The sequence below is a fragment of the Hylobates moloch genome, unplaced genomic scaffold, assembly GCF_009828535.3.
Source record: "Hylobates moloch isolate HMO894 unplaced genomic scaffold, HMol_V3 SCAFFOLD_23, whole genome shotgun sequence".
Classification (NCBI taxonomy): domain Eukaryota; kingdom Metazoa; phylum Chordata; class Mammalia; order Primates; family Hylobatidae; genus Hylobates; species Hylobates moloch.
In genome coordinates, this window is record NW_026652298.1 from 31,183,219 (window position 1) to 31,203,048 (window position 19,830).

The following is a 19,830-nucleotide window of genomic DNA, read 5'->3' on the forward strand; positions in this document are numbered from 1 at the left end:
AGGAGGTTGAGGAAGAGGCTATAACAGCAGCTTCAGGTATGTGGGTGGTTCTCGCAGAGAGCAGGACACAGACAGCAGGTAAGGCTGTGGCGAGGCAGAGGTAGGGCGGCCTGACCAAGGCCCTTCCAGAAACCAGGGATGGCGGGCAAAGAAATGGACTGCCTTGAAGTAGGGCAAAGCTCAGGCCTGAAGTGTCGGCTGGACATCCAGGGACAAGGGGTATGGCAGAGGGGCGAGCTGGGAGGCTGCTTTCAACCCTTCTGATTCTTTGCTTTATTCACTCAAAGAGCTGGTACTAGTCATCTATCATGTTGACAAACTTTTTTTTTTTTTTTTTTTTTTTTAGACAGGGTCTCACTCTGCCGCCCAGGCTGGAGTGCAGTGGCACAATCTCAGCTCACTGCAACCTCTGCCTCCTGGGTTCAAGTGATTCTCATGCCTCAGCCTCCTGGGTAGCTGGGATTACAGGCTCCTGCCACCATGCCCGGCTAATTTTTGCATTTTTAGTAGAGACAGGGTTCCACCATGTTGGCCAGGCTGGTCTCGAACTCCTGACCTCAAGTGATCCACCTGCCTTGGCCTCCCATGCTGGGATTACAGACACGAGCCACCACACCCGGCCCACATTGGCAAACATTAAAAACAAAAAACAAACAAACAAAAAAACCCCAAAACCCAAGCCCCAGCTTGGTACTTGGCAAGTTAGAGCCTAGCTCTGCTGGAGTGACACTGAGTGGAAGGGAATTCTCAAAAATGCCAGTGGCAACAATCATTTTAGAGTGGTATTTGGCAGTGTCTACTAACACTTAAAATTAGTACACCCCAGCTTCTTGGTATCTGCCTAGGGAAACCTTGCCCAAGTGCATAAAGAAGTAAGAGTGATTCCGTTCATGGCAGCACCATCTGGAAAGGCAGAAAACTGGAAATAGCCGACAGGGCACGGGTTAAATGTGCCTTGCTATAGTCACACAGCAGTGAAAAAGAATACCAGGAGGTCTGCGTGTGCTAACGTGGCTGGCTCTCCAAGACATACTACTGATATTGAATGAAAAAAGCAAAGTTTGGAACATATTCAATGTGATATCACAAAAAACATGCACACACACTCTCAAGTGTATGTATATAATTTTAAAAAATAGTACATGTAGTTACATTTATATATGCATTTGTCAGAAAAACAGATCTGGAAAGGTCACACTGATAATGAAGATTATCTCTTGTGGAGGGGAGGTGTAAGAATTGAGGGTTTTGGTCAAAGAGGACTTTGCTCTTATCTGTGCATGTATGTGATATTTTAGCTTTTTTTGGGTGACAATTTGTTCACATATACCTTGTCTATATTAGAAATTAATGATAAAGATGATAATTGTGTGTGGGGTGTGCGTGTGTGTCTGTGTGTTTGTAGCCAACTGAGAAGAGATTCCAGAGCTCCTGGCCATCTTACCTGCAATAGGCCTGCAAACTTGACCACTCCCCAGCCAAGCCTGGACACATCAGGCTCCACCAAACTCATCTGGTAAATATCCACAGCCAGGAATCGCTGGACCATGCCGCCATCCTTGGTGATCACTGTACACGCAATCAAGTCGCTGTTATCTGGGAGGAGGAAGGTGAGTAGAGAATGAGGCACAGTCTGGCAGCCCAGGGTGATGGAGATACCAAAGCTGACTCTCAGTCTACCAGGAGCAGAGCTCACTGGTTAGAGCCCAGGCCTAGAGTCACACAGACCTAGGTCTGAGTCCCTTCTCTGACAGCTATGCCGGGAAAGTTTCTTTGCCTCTCTGGACCTCAGATCCCTCATCTGGATAATAAAGATAATGCCCACTCCTTCAAACTGCTACTAGTTAGGACTGATATAAAGCATATAAAGTACAGAAAGCAACTGTCCAGTGTTTCCTGCATGTTAGGTGCTCAAACCGTAGCTTAAAAACAACCAGCATTGGCTGGGTGCCGTGGCTCATGCCTGCAATCCCAGCACTTCGGGAGGCCGAGGCAGGTGGATCACCTGAGGTGAGGAGTTCGAGACCAGACTGGCCAACATGGTGGAATCCCGTCTCTAGTAAAACTACAAAAGATTAGCTGGGTGTGGTGGTGGGCACCTGTAATCCCAGCTACTTGGGAGGCGGAGGCAGGAGAACTGCTTGAACCTGGGAGGTGGAGGTTGCAGTGAGCCAAGATGGCGCCTCTGCACTCCAGCCTGGGCAGTAAGAGCAAAACTCCGTCTAAAACAAAACAAAACAAAACAAAACAAAACAACAACAACAAAACAATCAGCAATCCAAGAAAGAAACTGAAGATGACATAAACAAATGGAGAAACATCCAATGCTCATGGATCAGAGGAAACGAAATCGTTAAAGTGACCAGGCTACCCAAGGCAATCTACACATTCAATGAAATTCCTATCAAAATACCAACATCATTTTTCACAGTATTAGAAAAAAAATCCTAAAATTCATATGGCACCAAAAAAGAGCCCAAATAGCCAAAGCAAACTTGAGCTAAAACAGCAAAGCTAGGCCAGGTGTGGTGGCTCACACCTGTAATTCCAGCACTTTGGGAGTCCGAGAAGGGAGGATCGCTTGAGCTCAGGAGTTGGAGACTAGCCTGGGCAACATGGCAAAACCCCATCTGTACAAAAAATGCAAAAAATTAGTTGAGTGTGGTGGCCCAAACCTGTAGTCTCAGCCACTCAGGAGGCTCAGGTGGGAGGATGGCTGGAGCCCAGGGGGGTTCAAGGCTGCAATAAGCCATGATCATGCCACTGCACTCCAGCCTGGGTGACAGACACCCGGTCTCAAAACAAAAAAAGAGCAAAGCTGGAAGCATCACACTACCTGACTTCAAATTACAAGGCTGTAATAACCAACACAGCATGGTACTGGTATAAAAATAGACATATAGGCTGGGTGCTGTGGCTCATGCCTGTAATTCCAGCACTCTGGGAGGCCGAGGTGGGCAGATCACTTGACGTCAGGACTTACAAGGCCAACTTGGCCAACATGGTGAAACACTGTCTGTACCAAAAAATAAAAAAAATTAGCTGAGTGTGGTGGTGTGTGCCTGTAGTCCCAGCTACTCGGGAGGCTGAGGTAGAGAATCGCTTGAACCTAAGAGGAGAAGTTGCAGTGAGCCAAGATCGCACCACAGCATTTCAGCCTGCGTGACAGAATAAGACCTTGTCTCAAAAAATAACAAAAAGAAAAACACATGCACCAACAGAACAGAATAGAGAGCCCAGAAATAAAGCCACATATTTACAATCAAGTGATCTTCAATGAAACTGATAAGAACATACACTGGGGAAAGAACACCATCTTCAATAAATGGTGCTGGGAAAACTGGATAGTCATATGCAGAAGAATGAAACTGGACCCCTCTTTCTCACTGTATACAAAAACCAACTCAAGATGGATTAAAGACTTAAATGTAAGACCCAGAACTATAAAATCTGGGGAAAACTCTCTGGACATTGGTCTATGCAAAGAATGTATGACTAAGACCTCGAAAGCACAGGCAACGAAGCCAAAAATAGACAAATGGAACTTACTTAAACCAAGAACCTCAGTAACATTTCAGTGCTTCTTTAAAGACTAATGGCAGTTTACAGTTGTGATGGTTAAACTGAGTTCACCTAATTAAGTAAAGACAGTAAAGCAAGAGTCCCCTGAGCCATGACAGAATCACCAAGTCCTCAACTCAGGGTGTGACAATTTAAAGCCAAGCCCTGCACTGGATGTTGTACGTGGATGGGCATTGGATGTGTACGGCACTTGGCCCTTCAGAACCAGTTTTCCCATTCGTAAAATGAGAATTAAGTCCCTTATCTTGAATTGTTTGGTGCGTTAAATGAGAAAAGGCGGGAAAAGCATGGGGTCTTGTGCATAAGAGTCCTCTGCATATGCTAGGTTCCTTCTCTTACTTGAAAGTTGTCCCTAGCTGGGTGAGGTGGCTTCTGCCTGTAATCCCAATAGTTTGGGAGGCCGAGGTGGGAGGATTGCTTGAGCCCAGGAGTTCAAGACCAGCCTGGGCAACATAGTGAGACCCTGTCTCTACAAAAAGCAGAAAAAAAATTAGCCTCCCAGCTACTTAGGAGGCTGATGCGGGAGGATTGCTTGAGCCCAGGAGGTAGAGGCTGCAGTGAGCCATGAGTGTACCACTGCACTGTAGCCTAGGTGACAAAAGTGAGACCCTGTCTAAAAAAAAAGAAAAGAAAAGAAAAAGAAAGTTATCCCCAAATTCAATGTCTAATTTAACGCCTACCCTTGACTTGGAAATCACCAGAGTAACATAGGACCATCAGATCTACGGTCTACTGGTGTATGCAATCCTCTGCCACTTACGTTTTAAACGAGAGAGCTCAGTCCGGAAACAACCTAAATGTCCCCAAACAGGAAAACTATTTGAGTACAATTTTTTCCCACTAGATGCAAAATTATATACCCATTTAAAAATTGCTTAACCAAACTGTGGACAGTGGTTACCCATGAGGAGCGAAGTGAGAATTGGGGGTAGGAGTGTGTGTGTGTGGGAGAAGTATTAAGGGGAGAACTTTCATTTTTATTCTAGTCCCACTCTACTGTTTAAAATTATTTTAAAATGAGAAAAGTATTCAAGACATACTTTTGAAACACATATAATAAGCCCAAATTAAAAATCATATTTTACAAATAATTGCAATGACTGTGGAAAACATTATAATTTTAAATGAAACATGATAAAAATGTTATTACCATGAGTTTGGTATGTTTTAAAAAAAAGTATTCCTACAAAGAAATACTAGTACAGAGAAAATGTGCCAAAACACTAACAGAAGTCTCTGATTAGAAGAGGGTAGGTAAGATGTTTTGTTGTTTCTTCATAGTTTTATTAAAGTATAATTTACATGCCATAAAGTTCACCTATTTTAAGTATACAGTTTACCTATTTTAAGTATACAGTTTTGAGTTTTAGTAACTTTTTTCTTTTTTTGAGCACAGTACCCAACAGTTTTTCAACCCTTGTCACCCCCTTGCCTTTGTCTATCACTGCCATCTTTATGTCCATGAGTATCCAATGTTTAGCTCCCACTTATAAGTGAGAACATGTGGCATTTGGTTTTCTGTTCCCACATTAATTCACTTAGGCTGCCAGCTGCATCCATGTTGCTTCAAAGGACATGAGTTTGCTCTTTTTTATGGCTGTGTAGTATTCCATAGTGTATATGTACTACATTTTCTTCATCCAGTCCACCATTGATGGGCACCTGGGTTGACTCCATGAGTTTGCTATTTTGGATAGTGCTGAGTTTTAGTACATTTACAGCTATGTATTACTACATCCCAGTTGTGGAATACTTCCATCACCCCCATAGGTTCTGTTGGGAGCATTTTAACCAGATATTTGGCTCAACTTTATTGGGGGAGGAGAAGGGTAACATGGGTGGTATCGATTTTGGCCAAAACACATGATAACAAACTTGGGCTCATGCATTCTCCAAGGATTTCCCCCCTCTGCTTTTTTAGTTTTCATCCTGATCTAAAAGCATAGGTAAATTTCTCTTTCCTTTCTCAGGTAACCCCCAGCAACATACGTCTCGGTTCAATCCTCCAACAGTATAACCTGTCTGAGATTCTGGTTTCGTGTGGATGTCGCTCAGTTGGTCCTCTCGGTCTTTACAGGCCTCATGTTTCCCTCTATTCTCTCTAGCACATGACCCCCGAAGTCAGCCAGGTACCCCCACAGCAAATCCCAGCACCAGATAGGCTTTATTGAATTTGTACCGTTTTCTTTTCTTTTTTAGATAGTCTTGCTCTGTTGCACAGGCTAGAGTACAGTGGCATGATCTCAGCTCACTACAACCTCTGCCTCGCCGGTTCAAGTGATTCTCCTGCCTCACCCTCCCTAATAGCTAGGATTATAGGCACACACCACCATGCCTGGGTTTTTTTTTAAAATTTTTAGTAGAGACAGGGTTTCACCATGTTGGCCAGGCTGGTCTCGAACTCCTGGCCTCAAGTGATCCGCCTGCCTTGGCCTCCCAAAATGAGAAAAGTATTCAAGACATACTTTTGAAACACATATAATAAGCCCAAGTTAAAAATCATGTTTTACAAATAATTGCAAAGACTGTGGAAAACATTATAATTTTAAATGAAACATGATAAAAATGTTATTACCATGAGTTTGGTATGTTTTAAAAAAAAGTATCCCTACAAAGAAATACTAGTACAGAGAAAATGTGCCAAAACACTAACAGAAGTCTCTGATTAGAAGAGGGTAGCTGGGATTATAGGCATGAGCTACCACATCTGGCCCAGTTGTACTTTCTTATTATCTACAGCAAGAATCTTCTTTCCTTTCCCTACAGTCCAGCCAGGTATTTGAAAATATTTTTTTAAAAATGTATTTTAGGGCTGGGCACGGTGGCTCATGCCTGTAATCTCAGCACTGTGGGAGGCCAAGGTGGGAAGACTACTTGCGCCTGAGTTCATCCTGGGCAACATAGTGAGACCCTGTCTTTAAAAAAAATTAAAATAAAATATATATGTTTTAATATATTATGAAATGTATTACATTAACATAAAATGCACAATGGTATGTATATCTTATGATGAATTTTTAGTTCCATACTGGATGATTCTCTAGATGACTAGTCTTCTACATTATTAAAAAAGAAAGTCATCATATTCATTCTGATAAACATTTTCTTTGTGGTAGGTAGGGTTTGTTTTCTTTACTCAACACTTAAAACAGGCCGGGCGCGGTGGCTCATGCCTATAATCCCAGCACTTTTGAAGACTGAGATGGGCGGATCGCTTGAGCCCAAGAGTTCCACACCAGCCTGTGCAACATGGCAAAACCTCATCTCTACTAAAAGTAGAAAAATCAGCTGACTGTAGTGGCATGTGCCTACAGTCCCAGCTACTCAGGAGACTGAGGCAGGAGGATCACTTGAGCCCAGGGAGGTTGAGGCTATAGAGAGCCGTGATCACACCACTGCACTCCAGTCTGGGTGACAGAGTGATGAGCTCTTGTCACAAAACAAACAAACAAAACTTAAAGCATTTTCTCAATGGGAGTCTTTTAAAAAATACTCTTTAAAAATAGAACAAAAACAATAAACATGTTCTTTCCATTCTTTCTCTTTCTGTCCTCCTTCCCCCTCCTCTCCTTTCTCTTTCCTCACTCTACACAGGACAACTTGACTACCTTCTATTTTCACATTCACAAAAGAAGTTCATCTAAGAGTTTGATCTGGGAAAACGGACACAGTCATACGTGTTAGTGTCAATGGGGTTTGGCCCAGGCAGTGCGACTCCCTCATAGAGCCTGGCTGCCTGAGGGGCTTCAGCGGAAGAAAGAACTGCCACCTCCACCACAAAGAACAAAAAAGGAAGGATAAAACCCCAGAACGGAACAGCTTTCAGAAATGTAATTGAGACATCAAAGCCCTGTGAGAACACAGTGAGAGATTTCATAAGAAAACTAAAATGCAGCCGCACCAGTGAGACAGGAAGGATCCCAGGGAGGGAGCTCTCACTTTTCAGAGGCTGTGGGGCAGTTAAGGAGAAATGAAGCGGCTTCTACAGATTACAAGCAAATGCCATCCGCAAGGGAGATCAAGGAATTGCGGGTTTTGGGTGACTCCTTTGTGGGCCCCTCAGGTATCATTTTAGGGAACTCCTGTACCCTGCCCCAGTCCTCGGCTGCTCCACACCCTGGCTGTGGAGGCCTGGGGGACACAGGCTAGTCATCTTAGGACTGCCATGGGGTCTTGGGTCTGCCTGCAGGCTTCATGCATGCATGTGGGAGCCAGCAGGAGTATGTTGAGTGCTAAAGTACCATGGGAAGGACTTGGTGGCAGGCGGCTCTGTCGTGGTATGTGGCAGCCTCCCTGCCTGACACTCAGGAATGGCCATGGCAAGGAGAGGCCAGGGCAGGTGACAGCTTACATGAGGCTTCCTGGTCATCCATCCACCATCCCCAGATCTCACTGCCCATTGAATCTCCAATTCTACAGGAGTGGGGCTTAGGATTCTATTAAGAAAATTATCAGAAGACAATGATGAGATCAATTATCCATATGATTTAAGAGGCCAAAGATACAGTAGTAAACGTGAAGGATTTGCATAGGCCATTCACAGATAAGGGGAAGGGGGCAGCCAGGAATGGGGATTGCCAACACACACACACACACACACACACACACACACACACACACACACACACAGCCATCCTCGTGGGAAATCAGGAAACAAATCAAAGCAAAATACCATCTTCTGCCCATAGGATTGGCAAGAATAAACATGTCTGATAACATCAGGTGTAATGAGGATGCAGAGAAACTGGCATTTCTCAAAAGCTGCTAGTGGGAGAATAAATTAGCATAGCCGTTTTGAAGGACAAATTAGCATTATTTATTAAAACTGAAAGTTTCACATTCTATGACCTAGCAATTGGTATGTTCCCAAGAAAAACACTCACACGCGTGGGCTAAGAGACTGTGAAGAGTCAATTTTCCAGCATGAAGAGAAAGCCTAACTAAAATGTGTTTATTCCTTCTGTGTAACACCAAGGAGCAATGACACGGAATGAATTCGCCCACCAGAGAGTTCAAGAGAGCCAAGTCTGAAGAACACACTGATGAGTAGAAAAAGAAGCTCCAAGGTGATTTTAGTTTCTTTTTCTTTCTGTTTTTTTTTTTGCTTTGAGACAGGATCTCAAAGAAATCCTAGTCACCCAGGCTGGAGTACAGGGGAGCGATCATGGCTTACTGCAGCCTCAGCCTCCCAGGCTCGAGTGATCCTCTCACCTCAGGCTCCCAAGTTACTGGGACTACAGGCACGCATCATCCATGCCCAGCTAATTTTTTATTTTTGGTAGAGATGGGTTGTGCCATGTTGCCCAGGCTGGTCTCGAACTCCTGGCTCAAGGGATCCTCCCACCTCAGCCTCCAAAAGTGCTGGAATTACAGGCCAATTTTAGTTTCTACACACTGCTCTGATTTTCTAAAGGGAAAATAGGTATGTTATTTGCACACTTAAAATTGAATAAAGAAATAAGTGAGTCTCTTTCCACAGCTTTACACAAAGGGACTCAGGTCTTTATGACGCCCAGCCAGGGTGGGGAGCAGCACTAGGCCAAGCTGCTGGCCAGCCGGGCTCTGCCTGATCATGCAGATGATAGACAATCACTGAGAACCAGGTGATGGCGGGAAGCCAAGAGCTCTCTGACAGCACCCTTGGGACATAGCTGTGGATGTTTCCAAGTGTGAGTTCTTCTCACAGTCAGACCTGTGAGTTCAAGAGCTCTGGTGTCCAGCTTAGCTCACATGTGCAGGTGCACAGTCTGGTGCCAACTGGGGCCAGGCTCTGTACTAGGCACTAAGTACCTATACTGAGAATGAGGCTTGGCCCCCACCAAGAGGAGTTCAGGGCCCAGGTGGAAGGCTAAGGACCATGAAAGGCTGTGCAGACCAAGCCTCCATTCTGGGGAGGAACCAGGCCCCACAGGCAAAAGGTAGGATGGCAGATGACTCCATTGTCCCCAGGACCCTGAAGGTATGGAATGCCTCCTAGTGGAACCTTGTTCCAAGGAAAGGTGACAGAGCCCTCCTACTCCCAGGCACTACCTTTTATTTTTCTTTGGGGAGGGGAGAAAATTTGCTGCATGTCGTGTGTGTGTGTGTGTGTGTGTACGTATGTATGTATGTATTGACTGAGATAGGTCTGTCACCCAGGCTGAACTGCAATGGTGCAATCATAGCTTACTGCAGCCTCAAACTCCTGCACCCAAGCGATCCTCCTGCCTCAGCCTTCTAAGTAGCTAGGACTACAGGTGTGCCATCATGCCTGGGTAATCTTTTTTTTTTTTGTAGAGATAGGATCTTGCTATGTTGTCCAGCCTGGTCTCAAACTCCTGGTATCAAGTGCTCCGCCTGCCTTGGCCTCCCAAACTGCTGGGATTACAGGCGTGAGCCACCACACCTGACCAATTCAATTTTATTTGAAAATATTAAACTTATCAACCACTTTCACTGGATAACACATTCCTAGGTTCCCATTTTTAAAAGTATAAAACCTTTTTACAGTGGATAATAAGTGTCTCCTGTCCCCCTCTGCAGAGGCAACCACTGCATGGGCTCTTGTTACCTGTCCACTGTGCATTTTCAAGCACTCATGGGGCTATGTTCTCCTCTCCATTTCCTTTCTTAAATGGTGACATGCTACCCACACTGCCTACATTGCGCTTTTGACACTTTCTGATGGCACATCGGCACTGAGACTCCTTGTGATTTTTCATAGCTGCATTCTCTCCCACGGTAGGGAGAACTCTACACCATTTAACAGCTCTCCAACTGGTGGACATTCAGAGTGTTTAGAAGCTTTTGCTACAACATTCAAAGGAACCTTCTTATTCATACGCACATGCGAGAGTAAATTTATAGCAGCAAGGGAGAGCTTATGCTTAATTTTTCTAAAACATTTGTATTCTATTAAAATAAATTTCAGAAGGAAACTTCATATCATTACCATGAATGGAAAAACAGAATTACTTACAATCATTAAGGTAAACATGAAAACTGATTAGAAGAGAAAAGACCATTTATTAAATTACAGCCTAATGCCTGCTCTTTTGATAAAAAGAGGAAATCTGAGTTATAGAGGTTCTAAGACAAACTAGTCTGAATCTGAGACCTTCTCCTTGGTGTAACAGCACAGACTAGAGGGACACTGAAATGGATTTTCTTACGGACTATACTTTCCAAAGATGGCCATGGCAATATTTCTCACCTACATGTTCTTCTTATAGTGTGACTTTGACTCTCCTCCCATCAAGTGGTGGGGTCTACCCTTCTCCTTGAACCTGAGTGGGCCTCAGTGATTGTCTAGACCAAAAGAGTACCAATGGAAGTGATGCCTTGTGATTTCTGAGGCAAGGTCATAAAAATGCTCTTGGAACCTATCCACCATGTTGTGAGGAAGCCCAAGTAGCCATGGAGACACCCACAGGGAGAAACCAAGGTCCAGGCCCACAGCCAGCTCAGCTGATACAATGTGGAGCAGAGTTATTCCCATTGAGCCCTGGGCAAATTATACATTTGCTAGCAAAATGAATTCCCATAGTTGTTTTAAGCCATGAAGTTAAGTGGTTGGTTACTCAGCAATAGATAATTGTGATGGTAATTTAATTTAGTGCTATATCCAGGCACATCTAAAATTCTAAAATTCTTTCAGTACCACCAAGAAGCTACATGCTGCATCTCAGAAGACTGGTCTAGAGAAACAACTCAGGATTGGCTGTTTTGGGGATCTTGGAAGATCCTGCAAGTATTTAGCAGAATGAAGGGAAACTAGTACAACCTTTTCCCAACACAACTTTAAGATGCTGGGAAGGAAGAGGAGAAAAGGAAAAAGCATGAAAGAAAAAGCATGCTGTTACCATGAAGAGGGGTATCACGGCCACTTGGGCTTTAGCGCTGTGGAGACTGGGTTTAAAGCCCAACTCTGTCAGTTATTGAATTGTGTGACCCTGGGCAGATCACCTACCTTTTCTGAGTCTCAGGTTTCTGCCTTATAAGAACACTTAACCACCTGCAGGACTGTCCAGGGTATCTGGGAGGGGCATGGGGCTGTACCCAGCATGTGCCACAGATGCAAGCTATGGTGGTCATTGTCAGAAGTGGTCGCAATGTTCTCCCAGCACAAGTCAAATTGCTCGAAGTGCCATGACATTTCTGGAGCCATGACTCTCTCGTTGGAACGCATCTGCCTAAGGTAGTCATGTTTTCTGAACGCAAACTCTTGACTAAATCAGTCTCTTCAGAGGGAGAAAATGACACAGAGTTTTCGGTTGTTTTTCAGAATTTCTGTAAGGTCATGGAATATGCAAGATACACAGGCACCCCCCGGGCTCTGCAGTGAAGCTTCCCCTGACCCCTCATCCCTGGCTGCTCCCCCAATCCCTCTCTACATTTCCCCAATCCGCAGCCCCACCCCAGTGCCTGTCATTCTTGACCGTGTTGAAGCATCCCTGTCCAGACTGTAAGCTCCCAAAACAAGGGGTCCTGACCGGTATCACTAGCTGCTGTACCCCCTGGAGGGGGTCTGGGCAATGGCTGGTGCTGAAGAAGTATTTGTGGATGGGATGGAAGGAAGTTAATGTCTTTTGGTGCTCCCACTTGGAGGCCAGGGACTTCTCAATCAACTGTTCTTTTAGCTCCTGGGCTGAAGCCTTCCCCCACAGCCCCCTCTGACAGGCTGTAGCTCATTACTGAGCGATAAATGGGGCTGACTGACTTTTGCTGTATTTAAATAATCCCTTCACAATAAAATATGGATGCCAATCCATAATTTAATTCTTGGCATTGGTGGCTCCAAATGCATTTAGAATGGAAGTCTTTTTCCTTACAGGGGGATCTCCAGGCCAGCAGAATTCCAAGGCTTTGAAATCCAATAGCCTGTTTTAGGCCACAGCTGGAGTTTAAATTAGCAATTCAGTAAACATTAGTAAATCTTTCAAGCACGTGTGGTTAATCAGAGGTCAGGAGGGGCTGAGGAACAGGGAACACTGATCCCTTGAGGGAAAGGCAGGCTCACTCTGGAATTCCAAGAGCAGGGTCCACAGCTGATAGGAGACCTGGAGGGCCCGTAGCTGCACCTGTGAGGGAGGGGCTGTGGTCTTGGCCCCTCCATACACCCATCCAGCCTGACTTGTTTCTATTCCAGAGTCTGCGCTGGTACCAGGTATTAGTGAGGGGGAACCGCAGTGGCCTGTGGGTGGTGCAGGGAGGGCAAAAAACACTTTGAGCATTGCTGGCTTTCACTGGAGTTGGGGATGCAGCACCATTCCAGGCTTTGGTTCTCTAAAACCATGTACTGAAAGATTATCAGGGCTGAGTGAGGTGGCTCATACCTGTAATCCCATTACTTTGGGAGGCCAAGGCGGGAGGATTACTTGAGCCCAGGAGCTCAAGACCAGACTGGGCAACATAGCAAGAGCCCGTCTTTACAAATAATAAAAAAATTAGTTTGGCGTGGTGGTGCACACCTGTGGTCCCAGGCTGAGGTGGGAGGATCGCTTGAGTCTGGGAGTTCCAGGTTGCACTGGGTCATGATTGCACCACTGCACCACTGCACCACTGCCTAGGTGACAGAGTGAGACTGCATCTAAAAAAAAAAAAAAAAAAAAAGTCAGGGCTGTTTTGAATCAAGGCCTCTGCTCCCAGTTTTGTTTTGTTTTTTTTTTTTGAGACAGTCTCACTCTGTCGCCCAGGCTGGAGTGCAGTGGCGCGATCTCAGCTCACCGCAAGCTCCGCCTCCGAGGTTCACGCCATTCTCCTGCCTCAGCCTCCCCAGTAGCTGGGACTACAGGTGCCTGCCAGCACGCCTGGCTAATTTTTTTGTATTTTTAGTAGAGATGGGGTTTCACCATGTTAGCCAGGATGGTCTCGATCTCCTGACCTCGTGATCCGCCTGTCTTGGCCTCCCAACGTGCTGGGATTACAGATGTGAGCCACTGTGCCCGGCCTGCTCCCAGTAGTTTTATCAATGACAACGGCTGCTGGCACCAAGACCAACCTTTATAAAGTGCTTTTATATGCCAAGCCCCAAGTTTCCGCTTGACATGGTCCCAGATCCTATGAGGTGGACACAAACTGCGGCAGGCCAAGTGACTTACCCAATGACACAAACTGATGAGTGACATATGTGGCTGAGGGATGCAGCCAGAGGGCCATGTGAACTTCACACTCTCCTGAACAAGCTGATCAAAACCTGGCATTCCAGTTCCCTGGGTGAGGCCAGAGAGAAGATCACTCATCTGCCTCACAGCCTGGTGCCCCCTGCACCTGGGCTAGCTGCTGAGGGTGGGAGATGCTGGATGGTTCTGGCAAGGGGACAGTCAAATGATGTGAGCTCTCAACATGCAAGCCCTGAGGGTTTAACTCGCTGGTGGCCAAGGACCTGAAGCCACCTCCATGCTCCTGGACTGCCTTGGCAAGGTCCTCCTTTCACAGGGCACTTGGTGGCCCCTTCGAGCAGCAGACCTACTTCCTTCTTTGGCTTAGGAAATGCTGTCTCTCTTCTACCCTTGAGAGTTTCTCTTTCTGGCATGCAGGGGAGACTGAAGCTGGGTGTCTGCCTCTTGGGCTCTTTTCGGATGTTAGAATCCATCAGTTAGCAAGACCGGTCAGCAGCCTGCCCTCATGATGCTCCAGACCAGTGGAAGGATGGCTGCCCTTCCAAGCTGCTGGACACTTGGGGCATCAGCCTCTGTGGGATGGAGATGGTTCTTTGTGGCACAGAATTACATCGGTGACTTGAGGGAAAATCAGCCTCGCATGCCTCCCTGATGACAGAATGCAGCTGCAGGAGGGGCCTTGGCCACCACTACCGCACCGCTGAGGAGTACCTGGTGAGTCACAGCTCACTGCAGGGTGGAGGGGAGAGGAAGCCTAAGTGGTCCGAGGGGTCAATCAACAGCCCAGGAGGACAATGCAATGCATCTCTCCTAGGTCATCACCCTGTCAGAATTCACTGAAAACTGAAAACAGCAGCCATTCTGGGGCATAAACAAATCACGTTTCCTTGGGAACTAACTTGAGTGCTTTGAAAGGAAGCCAGTGCTGATTCTAGTGTAAGCCCAGCAGAGCTGGAGTGACAAGGAACTGGGCCCTGGTAAATTCTACAGATCACCTGAAGGAGGCACAACAGTGTGGTAGGACACCTGGACCTTCCTGAGCCTCGACTAACTCCATTGGGGGACTTCATAATCCAGGAGGACACTTTCAAGACGAAAGAAGGGCTGAGACTGTTCCCACCGAGGGTGTGAACTAGCACACTCAATTAGGTTGGCTGCTTCTCCTGACAGCCAAATCAATCCTTTGAAGAAAATTAAGTAACCATTTCTCCATCAACCCAGCAACAGCTTATGGGTTACTTGCTGCAAGTAGCAATCAATTACTTTGTCTTCTTTGTGGCTCCCTAAAGCATTCCTTCTCAGCATGAAAAGGGGGCAGTTGTGAAGTGTATTTCCTGGATGGAGAGTGGGTCTTGGCACCTTTCTACTGCCAGGCCTATGAGCCACACCCTCTAACATGAAGAGGAAAAGAAAATGTACTGGTGGCATTTCTGGGATTTGTAAAAGAAACCAGCAATGAGGTATGTAGATAATGGGGTATTTGTTGAAATTCAGTTACCCGGGGAAACTGTGATCACTGGGCCTCCCGCTATAGGTGCCACACTGATGTCCTGGCCTCAGCCGCCTCTCCACACCCCTCTGCCCACACCACCAAGAGTAACCGGCAGAGCACTGTTAAGAAAACTCTTGTGTTCTCCTAACACATTCCAGCTCCACTTCCCCACCCAGAAGCATAGGTCTGAATGCAGGGGAAGCTGTGCAGGGAAACAGTGCCAAGCCGGGCCTGGGGCCAAGTGCCTGGAGTTTAGTGGTAACTCTGCCACCTTGTAGCTGTGGTGACCCTGGGCATGTGACTTTGCTTCAGTTGTCTCATCTATAGGCGGGGGGGTAATAAAATAATTTTATAGCTCTACTTCATGATATGCAAGCTAGAGTATTTGGGGAGAAGGGTACTGAGGCCTGCAATTTACTTTGAAATAAATTTTTAAAAAGATTCACTTCCTCACCTATACGGAAAAGTATCCTAAAAAAAAAAAAAAGAAGCCAGGTGTGATGGTGTGCAACTATAGTCCCACAACTCAGGAGGCTGAGGCAGGAGGATTGCTTGAGGCCAGGGGTTTGAGGCTACAGCATCAAGACTAAGCCTGTAAACTCCAGCTTGGTTAACATAGCCAGAGCTATTCTAGCCTGGGAAACATAGCAATACCCCATCTAAAAAAAAAAAAAAAAAAAGATTGGGCTGGGTGTGGTGGCTCACACCTGTAATCCTAGCTGCTTGGGAGGCCAAAGTGGGAAGATCACTCAGCCCCAGGAGTTTGAGGCTGCAGTGAGCTATGATCAAAACACTGCACTCCAGCCTGGGTGACAGAGACCCTAATTCTCCCCCACAAAAAAGTTTGGTGGATAAAGTAGACACGTGGTAAGACACGTAGACAAGTATGAGGGGTGTTCACTATACAATTCTTTCAACTTGGATGTATGCTTGAAATGTTTCAAAATAAAATGCTGGGGGGGAAAATGGACTTCCTAGGGTTGTTGTGAAGTTCAGGCAAATTACAACAGGTTTGACACAAGGTGACTGGTCAGTATGCAGAATCTGCACTCAAATTATTAGTTTTCTGGCCTCCTTTATATCACTTTTGTGTGATGACTACAGGATCCTATCATTGTGAAAATCCATTTCGTTCCCAAGTTGAATAGCAAGGATTTGAATGCAAAGAGTTTGGATGGAGCCCTCTGTAGGACTCTTTCTAGAATTTCTTAACTCTGCAGAATCTTCATGTCTCCCAGAGTACTCAGGGCCACTGAGGACACTGTATCAATGCTCACTTTACAGATAGAGGTGGATAAATCTGTCACTGGCTCACTCAGCAACTATCTGAGCAGTGACTGTGTGAAGGGTTGGCTGTCTTTTTGACTGGTACACGGCCCAGGAGAAATAACTAACTGAAAGTGCCATTTTCAGGCAGGGAGCTGAAGGCTTGGGGAGGCTGGGTGCCTCAACCTCAAGTACCCACAGGCTGGAGGAAGTGCTAGCTTTGGGCTCAGCTCTGTCTGCTTCCAAAGGTGGGGTTTTCCACAGCTACTTCCTTTCTCTCAGTGTGAAAGGCACATGCCATGTCTAGTAAAATGAGATGACTGGTTTTCACAAAGCGGCCAAGAAAACCAGTTGTCTGTCTTCATCTTTCCCTCGTGTCAAATTTTAAGACTCTTCTTGGGAGAATGGAGGATGAGAATTTTACCCTCCTTGTTCCCATGTGTTCAGAACATGTATGGGGGCAGCCTCTCTGACTGCTGAAGTCTACTTAAGGATGAGCAACTTGCAAAAGCTTCACTCCTTGTTCCCCTTCTTCAATACGTGCAGTTCACAGCTTGACAACTTGGTGAAAACATAATTACCAGAAACCGAGTCCAAGGGAGCAGCAGTTCCAAGTACAGTCTGGCATACCCCTTATCAAGTGACACCCAGCTGCCAGAGACACGATCTCATCTTATAATGCATCGGTGACCACACTTATCTCTGCTCTTGGAATGCCACATTTGCATAGTACATTGCATAGTTTCCTCTCTGAAAATGGCCCTGTTTAGCATGAGTAAATAAAGTTACCTAACTCTGTGAGGCAGCCGAATGGAATACTTGAGATTTCCAAGAAAAGATCTGAATACTTAAGCTCTTCATTATGCAGCCAGATAAAGTCGCACGGAATCTAGGTTCACGCAGCTCCTCTTCCCTGCTGTTCAGCAGCCCGGCAGCCCAGGAACAAGGGTATCCTGGTCTTCGGAAGCCCTCTGTGATGGCTCTGCTCTGGACCTTCCACAGGATGTGGTCAGGGTCTCTCTACTCCATATGTGCCTGGGGCTACTGTGTGTCGGGTACTGGGCTACAGGGATGAAGAAGGCAGAAGCAACCTTACATTGGGTGACCCTTCAGAGGCTGTTTCCTTATCTGAAAAATGAGGACACCCCTACTTTGTAGGAATACTGTTGGGAACAAGTAAGCTGGGGTGCAAAGAGGGCTTGTGATTTTTCTCTTGTGATTTTTGTGGTGTGGGCCCACCTCTCCTTCCTCCCTCTGGAGACAAGTTCTTGAAGATGGGGCTACATCTTCTCTTTCCCTTGGATTTCCTCTATAAGGCACCTCACCAGAAAAGTACACAAGGGTATTCCAGAGAGCAGATCCTGGCCCAGGGTATTCTCCTTCCTTAGTGGGTGAGGTCCCCAGACAGAGAACATAGTCTGGAGAGTATGTTAAAACCTCTGGGATATGCTGGGTGTGGTGGCACACACCTGTAATCCCATCTCTTTGGGAGGCTGAGGTGGGAGGATTGCTTGAGCTTAGAGTTTGAAAACAGCCTGGGCAATATAGTGAGATCCCATCTCTATGACTCCTACGGAGACATTTTTATTTAAAAAAAAAAAAAAAAAATTAGCTGGGCATGGTGGCACATGGCTGTAGTCCCAGGTACTTGGAAGGCTGAGGCGGGAGGACTGCTTGAGCCTGGAGGCAGAGGTTGCAGAAAGCTGAGATTGCACCACTGTACTCCAGCCCAGGCGACAGAGTGAGACCTTGTCTCAAAAAACCCCCCAAAACAAAACTCACCTCTGGGATCTATATTACTAACACTGCTAGAGAAGGCATCTGTGGGTGCCACACACATATCTGTGGGGGATCCTGGTACCCACAGATGCTGGCCAGACCTCAGGGAGCTCTTCTGGTCAAATAGATCTGAGCCTGGCATTCAAGGCTCTTCTAAGCAAGGAGGCATTCTCTCCTGCTAACATCCAACCCAGATTCTCCTCCGACATAGGCCAGTTGTGGGGAAGAAAAGGCTTCATAGATGGAACCGGTACACCCATTCATCGCTGCCTCAGACTTTTCATTCAAACATTTCTGGGGGTGCTGGGCTCTGTGCTTGGCAAAGAGGACCACAGAGATGGGTAAGACTTGTCCCTCAGGGGTTCCTGTCTAGCATGGGAGCCCAAAGAAGCGACAATTATATGCCATGTGACAAGAGCCACAGCAGGGGAAAACCAGGAGGATGTAGACTGCTGGAAGAGATGCCATGACACAGCCCAAGGGTCAGAGAAGGCTTCTTGCAGGAGGTGATTTATTTTTATTTTTTTGAGACGGAGTCTCGTGTTGCCCAGGCTGGAGTGCAATGGTGCAATCTTGGCTTATTGCAACCTCCACCTCCCAGGTTCAAGCCATTCCCCCGTCTCAGCCTCCTAAGTAGCTGGGACAACAGGCACGCGCCACCATGCCTGGCTAATTTTTGTATTTTCAGTAGAGACAGGGTTTCACCATGTTGGCCAGGCTGGTCTCAAACCCCTGATCTCAGGTGATCTGCCCACCTCAGCCTCCCAAAGTGCCGGGATTACAGGCGTGAGCCCTGTGCCCAGTCAGGAGGTAATGTTTTAAATTGAATCTTGAAAGAAGCCCGGCAATGGGCCAAGCAGAGGTGGAGAGTGGCGCCATTGGGCCTCTCTGGGGAGACTGCCGGCTCCTCCCCAGCATATTCTTGGATCTGACCCTTGTGGGCCCAGCACTAGCCTCCCATTTTCCACCAAACCTCTGGGGTTTGAGGCTGTTCACCTCATTTCCGCCAGAAGGTCTGGGGAGTATTCACTTGCCCATCTCTCAGGCCCTCCGTGTCTGTCCCTGAGTTTCAGCCTCCAGGGACAGTTCAGCCTTGTGGTGAAGGCACAGTGAGGACCAGGCTGCCTGCTGCTTTAGACTGAGCTCTGCCCCTTACCAGTGTGGGACCTCGGCTTGCTGCCGTCTCCCCTCTGGCCCTCAGGTGGCTCATCAGCAAATAGAGGTGATATTAACACTACTGTCCCTATAGTGTTACTATGAAAACTCAATGATGTTTGTAAAATGCTAGGATAGTGCCTGGCACTTAGGAATAACAGCAGCCCTCTGAGTTCCACCCAGCAAGAACCAGCAGGGTTTGGTGGGGAAAACACTGAGCTGAGATGGAGAAGGGGCCTGGGTCTGATGCCAGTGGGGCCACTTACTAGGCTGTGTGGCCTCAGTCAGGGCAACCGACCTTTCCAGGTGGACCTCAGCTTCCTTGTCACTCAAATGAAGCGGCTGGGACTAAACCACATGCCTCTTTTCTAATGGGAAAGAACATCTAAATTTCATACCAGGGGACACATTCATAGCCGTTTGGCAGAAATTAGTTCACAGAGTGAATGCTTACCG

The 19,830-nt window shown here is 46.6% G+C and overlaps 1 protein-coding gene across 9 annotated transcripts in view; it reads right to left on the reverse strand.

The window, feature by feature from the left end:
* CLEC16A (C-type lectin domain containing 16A) overlaps window positions 1-19,830 on the reverse strand; it is a 240,436-nt gene that overhangs the window by 58,400 nt on the left and 162,206 nt on the right. For all 9 annotated transcript variants that reach the window (XM_058434075.1, XM_032145444.2, XM_058434074.1 and 6 more), the window contains one exon: window positions 1,445-1,596. In XM_058434075.1, the coding sequence (XP_058290058.1) occupies window positions 1,445-1,596 (152 nt within the window). The remainder of the gene's footprint in view (window positions 1-1,444; window positions 1,597-19,830) is intronic.